Source organism: Xyrauchen texanus, chromosome 32 (assembly GCF_025860055.1).
Source record: "Xyrauchen texanus isolate HMW12.3.18 chromosome 32, RBS_HiC_50CHRs, whole genome shotgun sequence".
In the NCBI taxonomy this organism is placed as follows: Eukaryota; Metazoa; Chordata; class Actinopteri; order Cypriniformes; family Catostomidae; genus Xyrauchen; species Xyrauchen texanus.
The window spans coordinates 13,901,709-13,913,400 of record NC_068307.1 but is presented as its reverse complement, the minus strand read 5'-3'; the positions used below and the strand labels follow the sequence as shown (position 1 = coordinate 13,913,400).

General features: G+C 37.4%; 1 protein-coding gene across 1 annotated transcript; it reads left to right on the top strand.

The window, feature by feature from the left end:
* Positions 1-1,183: 1,183 nt before the first annotated feature.
* Positions 1,184-10,747, top strand: kbtbd8 (kelch repeat and BTB (POZ) domain containing 8). Its single transcript, XM_052101899.1, has 4 exons — positions 1,184-1,210; positions 2,084-2,291; positions 5,577-6,694; positions 7,626-10,747. The coding sequence occupies exons 1-4, from the start codon at positions 1,195-1,197 to the stop codon at positions 8,087-8,089; spliced, it is 1,806 nt and encodes a 601-aa protein (XP_051957859.1). The 5' UTR covers positions 1,184-1,194; the 3' UTR covers positions 8,090-10,747.
* Positions 10,748-11,692: the final 945 nt, after the last annotated feature.

The window sequence follows — 11,692 nt, the reverse complement described above, 5'->3', positions numbered from 1 at the left end:
ATATTTTACTCACACTCATGCCATACCAGATGTGACTTTCTTTCTTCTGCAGAACACAAAGATTTCAGCTCTGTAAATTTTGAAGCTCCAAAAGCACATAAAAGCAGCATAGTAGTATGACCTTTTTCCTACCATAAAGGGTGAATAGGTGGATAAAATCAGCCGTTGGGTTGAACTACTAACATTTAAATGATTGTTATGAAATATGTCTGAGGCTACAAAGTCTACTTCAGCCCTGAAAGCAATGTAGTAATTAAAAATGTAGCTCTTTCTGTTAGCCATGCCTAATTCTTTCATACTCTTCCACAAATGTTCCTGTTTGATTACTCTGATTGTCCCTGATTACTCCCAATATTTCTTCTTTATTCTCAAAAAGATTTTTCTTGCCATGGTGGCATTGTGCTTACTCAATGGGGGTTTGGGCCTAAATTTATGTAAAGCTGCTTTGACACAATAACTATTGTTAAAAGTGCTAGACAAATAAATCCTGACTGAACAGAATAAGAAAGGAAAGAGGGGGAGTGGGGAGTCTATGTTTACTGAGTTCGTTTTTAGATTTAAGTTGTGAAAGCGGTGGGACTAGCTATTACATAAATGCATATAGTAGTTAAACAGAAATGCAAGATAAAGAGCCTAAGGATGAGGCTATGAATAGTAAACTAGTAGTTTGTCAGTAAACAAAAACCTGAGTGGGCAAAGCCTGAGTTTGGTAGTTGGGACTAATATATTAAGAGAAACCGAGACAGAAAAGATGACAGAATTGAGTACATGACATTATCAGCTGTAGGCGTAAGCCACTTTTCATTTCTGACTTGGAAGCCTTTAAGTGATAAAAAAAAAGCAAGTATAAGCCATAATCAGTCAAAACTTGCAATAAATTCAGAGATTAAACGTTATAAATATACACACGTTGTTAAAGCCTTTAAAAATGGTTGAGGGGTTACATAACTATAAAACCACCACAAGATTCTCTTATATCATTTACTCATATTATAAGCACAACCATAGTGGCTGGCAATTAACAAAATATAAACTTCCTTGATCTTGCTTTGAACTGTTTTGCAAAAACTGACAGCCTCGAAAGCCCATTGGCTGTCCTGCACGCTCAGCGACGCTGATTGGCTATTTACCTGTTTCCGGGGCTCCAATTCATTAGTGACGTTTTCCCAGTCGCCGCGAGACAGATTGGGGAGAATGGCTGCCAGTGGAGGTTGGATCTTCTCTTCCAAATCCAATATTATTACCAACAGTATTCCTGCGTATTTATATGCTATATATCAGTGATATTATTTTTAATTTGACAGAATGGAATGGAGTTTGACGGTTGTTCGGTTATACGGTGAACTCCACTGATTGTTTGGATGTTGTCAGAAAAGTATGACGAGGTAGCAGCTAGCGATACTAGCTCAGCGCGAGACTGTGGAAACGCTCAACGTTTAATCGCGTGTCTGCTCGCTGCTTTACAATTAATTCGTTGAGTTTAACGTTTCGGTCACGGTCTATTTTGCGCTATAAAAGGGCTGTAAAAGTGTCTCGAGACCGGGCTACCTCGATGTTGTTCTAGCCGGTAAAACAGCACCTGGATCGTCACAGTTTATAAATTAAGCACTGAAACTAGAGTGATGATAGTATTAGACACAATTTCATGTTGAGTTGAACAAGAACCTATTAAATGTCTGTGGTTGTCGAAAGAAAACGTAGCCCTTTAGACCATGGTTTATTTGCCTGACTCAGTGAGGTCTTGACTCTAGATTCTTTGTTTTGCCAGGTTCTGTTGAAGTGGTGTTTTTTATTAAGGGCAGCATTGTTAAAGTGGGCTCTGTCTTTAAGTGGAAGAAATCAAGGGCTAATTAAGTTCTCAGAGCAAGCTTAATTTCCACTTCACAATTTATGTCTGTATTGTGGAATTTAAAAAGGCTTATACTTGGTAAAATATTTGCAATAGGTGAACATACATCTACATAAATTTTATACAATTTATTTGAGGATTTAATGTGTCCTGATCCACCAATCTTATAGTAAAAATTGTCACTCCATAAGATTGTGTAGAAATCATCTCGACCTAATAATACTTGTTTTGCAGACGTTGGAAAGCTGTTACAAGTACAGAATGGGACTCCAGCAAGCTCAAGCTACAATGGGGTAGATGCCCTACATGCCTGTAACATCCTCCAGCAGCTTAAAGCCTTGTACGACGAAGCTCAGCTGACTGACATTGTCGTGGAAGTGGACCATGGCAAGACATTCTCTTGTCACAGAAATGTCTTGGCTGCCATCAGCCCTTACTTCAGGTAGCACCTGCACCAATCTACAGTACCACAAGTCTTCTACCCTTTTGAGTATCAGACATTTTCCTAACATTTATTAAAAAAATTGCAAACTGAAATCACCTTTTAAATAAATGTATACTATAGCACAGAGGAAGGCTATCTTACATTTGTTACAAATATTACTTTAAAATTACATATATGAAAGTTTAAATGTTAATTATGAAGTGATTTGAAGATCAGTGTTTTAACAGTTAGGCACTTACAAACAATCGTGATAACAGAAGTACATGAAATACTAATAGAAGTATATGAAATGAATGTATAAAATACGCTTTATTGTCCTTGTCTAAGCAATTAACAAAAAAATAAACAATTCAAGTTTCAAAAGTATAACTGCAAGCCCTGAAAATTCTGCCTGAAGAAAAAAACTAGGGCTGTCAATCAATTACATTTTTAATCAAATTAATTACATGGTATGCCGATCAATCGCAATTGATTGCATATATAAATATTTGCTTGGAAAGCCCCTCAGATAACAAGAATTTTATAAATGGTTATATTTAAATCATTATAAATAAAATATTATTAAAAATAATATAGATAATTAAAATGCATTACATCATTGTGGCACATGAGTAAAGCATTAAAGATGGTAACACTTTACAATAAGGTTCCATTTGTTAACATTAGTTAATAACATTTAACATGAACTAACAATGTGCAATACTTTTACAGCTTTTATTAATTTTAGTTCATGTCACATTCAACATATACTAACACATTTCTCAAATCAAAAGTTGTGATTGTTAACATTAGTATATTAAAAAAGATTAATAAATGCTGTAAGCAATATATTGTCAACTGTTTGTTCGTGATGCCTAATGCATTAACTATTATTAACGAATAGAACCTTATTGTAAAGTTTTACCAAAAAGACAATTCAAAAAGTGGCTTTAGTATGCAGTGTATTTTTATTTCCATATTATTGAAATTGTGTTATCTGCCTATCATTGGCCTACAGTTCACACAATCTATTTTGCAATTTAATTCGTCAGTCAGTCCGAGATATATTTATTATGAGGGCTTTTCTAAGGTTGCGTAAATGCAGAATCTTTTTGAGTGTCTCGTTTGCGTCACGTCATAAACATACTGTTCTTAGGCCTCTGTGTTAAGTGAAACATAGTTTGAATGTTGGAAAAATGCATCTTGAGATCCCTGTGTAAGTATTTTGCGCTCCAAGCTGTGTTTGAATGCAAGAATGTGTTCTCATCTTGTGTTGTCTGCTATTGGGGAGTGTGTTTTATTAGTTGTATAACCGTGTTGTCCAAACAGCTAAAGATTTGCTTACTGCCCCCCTGAAGAAAACAGGTGGTACTTCAAGCTTGAATTGCTCAGTTGGAAGGAAAATTCCTTATCACGGTCCAGGGACATGATTAATTACATTATTGTTTTAACAAGTTATTCTTTATACAATTAATCACACACAGCCCTAAACAACAAAACAAAGGATTAAACAGAGAAACTAGTTAAAATTATGTTCTGTCAATCTACCTTATTGCACTTACTTTCGATAGGTTTAAAATTGTATTGAACCTGGAACAATCTTTTAACATACTCTAATAATTACATATACAGGGTGACCCCAAGTTTGTTTTGCCTAACTTGTTGTGCTACATTTGTCTTGTTTCTGCATTGTGCACTGCAAAACATTTAATCAAAGACAGTGAAAGAAAAAATACATAATTATAAATACGTAAGTGTGTACTGTCTGTTGTTCAAGAAATGAAAATCTGACAGATGCATACATACAAAATATAGTTTCTAATGAATGCTTACAAAATGAGTTGGGCTCAGGTGCATTCAGTAAGGCAGGACATCAGATCCAGATCGGGTTTCGTGGTAATAAAGTGGACAGTTGTGCTGTGAAAGTAACTTATATTTACACCATGTATAATCCATATTAAGTAGAACTGAAACTGCAGCTGGCATGTCCAAAGATGTGAAAATAATGCTGAACTTCTACCTTATCTCCAGAAGTTAGGGTTATTCATTTGACATTCGGTTTCTCTTTGGAGCCGACAATGTTTCAACGATATCATTAGCACAATTAGTTTAAAGAATATATAACTATATCATACAGGCTTAAAACATTGAACTCAAACGTTCAATGCTTGTTGTAGCTGGAGAAATGTCTAAAAATTCTCCTATGGGCTTTGATGGACTAGTGCTTGTAAGGGACAATCTGAAAATTTCCACCCACAGCACTAAAACGTTAGAGTTGTTCAAGTAGAAGAGTAAAGTTATACATCCAATTTACAATCTTTAGAATGTGTTAATTTTATTTTTTTTAATAAAAGTGTTTAAGACAGAACATGCAAGGCAGTTGCATTGAATGATTGGATACCAGTGACATTTAGCACTGTGTGGACATTTCAGACTGTCTCTTTTGCACCATAAGTAAATAATAAATTTTTAACTTTAATTAAACTCTACCATGCTTAATAATAATAATAATAATAATATTATTATGCAGTTGTAATGTATTGATGTTTTGTTTAAATATAATTTGTTTGGTCTATTTACTATGATGTGGGGTCACTGAACTCAGTGGGAATACCACTCTTGCCATTCTACTACTCCAGTTTAGTGGGGCTAAGCCTGTTGCACGGGGGCACTATTTTTATTTTTTGGCTACCCTGTAGGTGGTTCATTCTGAATGAAAAAGCAATGGAGTGCAGATCATTAGAATCAACATACTTGATTGAAGTCTCAGTCTGCCTTTTTATTTGCGGAAAGGCATTTGATCAAGTTTACATAAGAATATTACAATTGACTGAGTATTAGAATACATGTCCTAAAAAATGACCAAGCTGTAATTTAGTAAATTTAAAGCTAAAGTGTGTAAATTCTAGGGATGCACCGATATGGAATTTCTGGGCCGAAACTAAGTTATAATTTTTAACCTGAAACCGCTATATACTTCATTAAACATAAAATGTATGGTACCCATTTATATGACCGTTTATGGTAATCCTGATGACTAGCTATCAGAGAGAGAATAATTAACTTTAAACAGATGTAATAATGCATTAAGCCAAAACCGGGCTATAAGTTAAATGTAACAGATTGAACAACAAATCAGTGCGATAATAATATTTAGATTTTCTCTGTTATCACCCAAATATATATCGACTTTCGATATATTGTGCATCCCTAGTAATTTCTATACCACCAAATCTAATTGCAAAAATATACATGGTTTTTAAAACAGCCTTTTGAATTATGTTTTGTTTTTTCTTTTGTCAGATCCATGTTCACAAGTGGCCTTACAGAGAGCAGTCAGAGGGAGGTGCGACTTGTTGGAGTGGAGTCAGAGTCAATGCATCTTGTTCTGGACTATGCTTACACCTCACGGGTCACTCTCACTGAGTCTAACGTGCAGGCCCTGTTCACCGCTGCCAGCATCTTCCAGATTCCAGCACTCCAAGACCAATGTGCCCAGTTCATGATCAGCCGTTTGGACCCTCAGAACTGCATTGGGGTCTTTATGTTTGCTGATGCCTACGGCCACCAGGAGTTACGGGAGCGCTCGCAGGACTACATTCGCAAAAAGTTCCTATGTGTGATGGGAGAGCAGGAGTTCCTTCATCTGACCAAAGAGCAGCTGGTCAGTATTCTAAACAGTGATGATTTGAATGTGGAAAAAGAAGAGCACGTGTATGAAAGCATAGTCCATTGGTTGGAGTATGACTGCCCTCGCCGGGAGGCAGATTTAGCTGAGGTTTTTGCTAAATGCATCCGCTTGCCCCTCTTGGATGAGGCCTTTCTGAGCCGTATACCCCCAGCCTTTGCCCTGGCATTGTCCAAGGGTCCCTCTGATAAGGGCCGATTCAATGGCACCAATGGATGCTCACAGCGGCTGGGTATGACTGCATCCGAAATGGTGATATGCTTCGACGCGGCTCACAAGCACTCAGGGAAGAAGCAGACCGTGCCTTGCCTGGACATTGCTGCTGGGAAAGTGTTTAAGCTGTGCAAGCCACCCAATGACCTCAGAGAGGTCGGCATCTTGGTGTCATCAGAGAACGATATCTTCATCGCTGGAGGCTATCGGCCAAGCAGTAGCGAGGTGTGCATTGACCACCGTGCAGAGAGTGACTTCTGGCAGTACGAACATGCTGGGAACAGGTGGCTTCCACGTTCACCCATGCTGCGGGCACGCATCGGCTGCAGGCTAATGCACTGCTGTGGGAAACTCTTTGCTCTTGGCGGTCGAGTTTATGAAGGGGATGGACGAAATGCTTTAAAATCTGTTGAGTGCTATGATGCTAGAGACAACTGCTGGACAGCAGTCAGTCCCATGCCTGTGGCCATGGAGTTTCACAGTGCAGTAGAATATAAGGACCGCATCTATGTACTGCAAGGTGAGGTTTATTATTGAAAAGTTACATAAAATGACAGGATGTCAAAGTGTACAAATGCATACATCCATGTAATTTACCTGTCCTGTTGTCTAGCTTTGCTTATATGTCAGGTGGGTTAACCTCACTCAGCAAAACCAGCACAACTCCGAGGACAAAAGTGTCTGTACCACTAGCACTACCAAACGGAATTGCAAAAATAATGAATTATAACGTTTTAAAATAATATTTTCAAACAGGTTTCCCAAACAGCCTCTAACTCATTAGTTGAGCCAGTGTTGCTCTGTCAAGCTGGTCAGGACACTAAACAGTACATAGGCCCTCTTATATTATTGAAATTTACCTATTTTACAAGGCAAAGAAAATGCCTGTACACATCAGATGGAGCGATAGAGATGGAAATGAGAGATGTAACGGGTGTTTATAAGGATAATGAAGTTGTCTGTTTTCAGCATTTCTCTTCACCCAGCAGTAGTTCTGGTAGCATTTTACCCAAAGCATTTTTGCTATTCTGCCCATTCATTTCAAAGATGCTGTAATATGAGCTGCATGATGTGATAAATCAAGACTAGACTGCTCCAATGTCCAGCGCTTGCTCCATATAGTGAATAGTATAATTGCATCGCTTGCTTGCTGATACATGGTATAACCGCATGTGCATGTCAAATTAACAGGATATAAATAAGTTCAGGACACTAAACACATTTATTTTGGAAAATATGGTAATTGTCTACATATTTGGCTGGGACAGGAACTAGAGGTAGACCGATATATCGATTTTACTGATTACCCGCATAACATTTAATTTAAGTGCCCAATACGTATTTGTCCATGCTAACACTTTAGAAATTGTCAACTCGTTTGTGTCGAGTCCTTCATTTTAGCACATGCGTTTCTGAATACTTTTTTTATTTTTATTATGACTATTTCTTAGGAGAATACTTCTTCTGTTTTGACCCACGCAAAGACTACTGGGGGCATTTGCCGGCCATGAATGTCCCCCGTTCTCAAGGTCTGGCTGCATTACATAAACACTGCATCTACTACATAGCAGGCATCTGCAGAAATCACCAGCGTACGTTCACTGTGGAGGTGTTCGACATCGAGCAGAACACCTGGCGCCGAAAGAGAGACCTCCCTTTTGACCAAGCAACCAGCCCCTACATCAAGATCCTCCTCCTTCAGGGTCATTTGCATCTGTTTGTTCGAGCTACACAAGTCATGGTAGAAGAGCACGTGTTTCGCACCAGCCGCAAGAACTCTCTTTACCAGTATGATGAAGAAGCAGACCATTGGACAAAAGTCTACGAGACGCCGGATCGCCTCTGGGACCTTGGCCGCCATTTTGAATGTGTGGTGGCCAAACTATACCCTCAGTGTCTTCAGAAAGTGCTGTGAGTGGCAAAAAGAAGATTGACTCTCGTCATGCTGTTTGAAACAGCTGAAAAATATTTTTGAAGATGGGAATGGTGATTCTGTTCCATACATGGTGCTGTCTGTGTCTCCAACACAAGAACTGGAGGGGAAGTCTTAAAAGCGTTAAAGGTTTCAGTCAACAAACTTGAGGGTGCTGTTTGAAAAAGTAAAGAAAACGCAGTACATTCGACACTGTCGCTTGCTTTACAGTTAGAAAAAAATGTATCATAAGTGCAATTATAATATTTTTGCTGATGTTGAGTAATTTCTGCTCATATCTTTAAAGTGTAAGTTGAGAGGTTTTTTTTGTTGTTTTTGCATGTAATGTTGAGGGACAGGAACAGTTAAGGACAAGCAGTAAGTCAACAGCAGAAAAATACAAATAGTTGAGAATAAATGTATAAAGCTATAGATATTCATACGGGTATGATGAGCTATTTTGCTCTTTGTTAGTGTGAATACTGGATTTTATTTTCAGAAATGTCAGGTTTTCTGGATTATAAATGGGTCCTCCATGCCACCTACAAACAGATTGTGTGGTTTGCTTGAGAATTTAGTGAGTAGAGGATTTTGCTTAGCAAATTAATTTGGTTGCCAAGATCTACATGTAGGTGGCTGTTATTTTAAACAATTCACCCACCCCCACCCTTTTAAGAGTGCGCTATATGACATTACAGCAGTTTTTAATTTTCATTTGGATTCTACTTTTATGGTGCTTAGTGGATTCCAGCTCCCTTGTTGAAATCTTTATCTTTGCAATGTCTCATCACCAGCCAGATCTTTAGTGAGGTTACAAAATAATATGCAGTCTCCATATTGGAGAAGAAAAAGGATACAAGCTTTGTGTAGCTGAAATCAAAAGCAGTTTGTTGACAGCCAAAAGAAATTGGGTAAGGACAGGAGATGACATCGATTAGGTGGAGATGTTGATACTTGGCCAAAATGTGGATTCTAAATGTTCCACTACCATTTATTGAAAGGCTCTTCATTGCTTATCCCAAACATACGGGTGCAGTTTGATTAAAATGCCAAAATATGTTCAAGGTGTTCTAGCCTAAATCCCGTGGCAGCAATAATGGGTGTATCTGTCAATGTTCCTTAGATACAGTGCATTAGAAACTTAAGCGTACCTGCAATTAAGTTTTCAGTAATAATTTCAGAAAAATGGCCTTTGTTTTGCTTTTGTGGGTAGAGTTAATTACAGTTGGGAGTCAATAAGATGTTTTGCTAGAGAAGTTTCCAGAGATGTCACATTGTGTGACTGCCTGTTAAGAAAAATTCAGGCATCAGTCCTTGGCTTAGTGATGGAGAAAGTAAAGCATATGTGAAGTCTTAAAGTAGAAATGGTTTTGCACTGCTTTTGACTTAAGACCTGTTTTGCAAACTAATCCAGTCCTGTTAAAAAGTTTCCATGGCGTACTCAACAATCCCTGTAAATGAACAGACTTTTTCTGTCCATCCCCATCTTTCAGTCTCATACTATAGAGAATTGTTTTTGGTGCTGCTTTTTTGACAATCTTGTACAGAATATACATTGATTTTGCAGCCATTTGTTAAAGGATTTGTCATTGCTCTTTACCTCCAAAAATCAGTCATAAGTTATTGTCTCGCAAGATCTGTTTTGTTATATTTCTGGACTCGTGTGTTTTGTTATATGGTGGTTCCCTGTGGCACACTGATTTTGCACTACATTATCTCCTCCCTTGAATTATTTTCCATTGTAAATCTCAGAATACAGCATTCTGTTTTCAGACACTGCGACTGAGGACATAGTAAACGCCACCTTTTAAATGGGACAGCTGATGCACTCGCATTTTGGGTTGTACTCTTTGGCACCTGCAAATGGAGCCACATCTGTGGCTTTGGGATAGGGTGAGGGATGAGAAATTTGATTGGCTTTAGTGCAATTGCCTGCACGTTCGTTCACACTCAAATGTTCAGTAGCACGGGAACCAGAAATGGACTCTTCTCAGGATTAATATTGATACACAGTACTGTATTTAAATGGTTTGAAATATGTGTAATATACTGTACAATATGTTTGCTTTACTTGCACAGTGTTTTTTCTTTTTTGTTTTTTTTTATATAAAAGGATTTCTTTGTCCTTTTTTCCCAACTTGAAAAATGGATAGATTTTTTTTTTTTATTATTATTTTTTTTGGTATGGGTGTTTTTTTTCTATTTTTAATATGTACTCTTAGGCTTGTTAGAATTTATAATTCTGCTCTGTTAAACTAATTGTTAATCACAAACATGGACATCAACAAGAATATTTTTTTCATTGTGTTCTTTAGAATCTTTGTGATTGCATCAGTATTAAAGAACACAAAGCATTACTGAATAAGTTAACACAGTGCTAATTTCCAAAACACCAGTCTGTCTAGTTGTAAAAAAAGCTTTGATAGATTTGATAAATTATACATTTTGTGGTGTTGGCTGCCGCAAGTGTGAACACTATACAGCCACTTCTTTAATCTTCCAGCTTGCAGTTAAATTATCTACAAAAGAGTGTTTTAATTTTCTTTGCATTATTGTTTTCATTGTTTCTTTGGTTTGCTTGTATGTATGGTGTGAGTTTAGTAAATATTAATTGATCTCTACTGTGAAATTCACCTTGCACATAATTTGAAAAATAAACAAAGTTAGAAGACGTTTGTTGTAATTTTACTACTAGGGAAGAATATTATCATATAATCCAGGAAATCTAGAGGATATATTTGAATTCATGAGTTGGATGCAGTAAATTCATGAATTAAACTGGCGCAGGACCGATCTGAAAACTGGGGGGAACATTCTAAATCAGCCTCCATTCACAATATGGCAGTTTTAAAGATTTCTTTCCCCTTATGTTTTAAAGAGTACGTGGTAACATTTGATAAATAGCATATCAACTGAACTTTTAGGAAACATAATTTTTTTTTATGATAAAGCAATGTTGACCTGGGGTGCATTTCCCAAAAGCATCGTAAGCCTAATCGTGCTTTCAGACCAGCGGAGGCGAGAGCATCAATATTCGCTCTGGCTGCCCTGACAACAACGCTATCTCTGACGTAGTTGAAATAGGTGGCAACGTTCGTTCGGAATGCTTTGTTTCGTGAACTATATTTAAAGGGGCCGAAAAACATCCAGACATGTCAACCGGTATCTTTTTGCCGACCGATCACAAGTAGCATATATCCTCATGTGAAAGAAATCGATCGATGGCAGAAAGTAATTTAAAATTATGGTTGTTTGTTACCAAAATAAAATACATATATCCCTGTAAGCAAACTGGAGCAGATCGTATATTACGAGAAAACCCACCATGGCAATAATTGGCTTCTCCATTTAGTCTTTGGAACTAATGTTTGGTGGGAACCAAAGTTTACACTGTTGTGATCTCTAGACTTTTTTTTTTGGCTGGGGGTTGTACGTGAGACATTACTGGTCATTCAGTGTTTCAGTGAAAAAGGCAAAATAAACAGGTAAGCGATTTGAAACTCTATAATGGGGCTTTTTACAGCTCAACTCGACTCTGCTCACTTTTTGGGGGTTTTTCACTGTGGATAGTACCTGGTACTTTTTTTTTTTTTAACCACCTTCGTC

Coding starts and splice junctions, on each gene's coding strand:
- kbtbd8 (XM_052101899.1), top strand. Junction 2,292..5,576: donor GCCATCAGCCCTTACTTCAG/GTAGCACCTGCA, acceptor TTCTTTTGTCAG/ATCCATGTTCACAAGTGGCC. Junction 6,695..7,625: donor CCGCATCTATGTACTGCAAG/GTGAGGTTTATT, acceptor ACTATTTCTTAG/GAGAATACTTCTTCTGTTTT.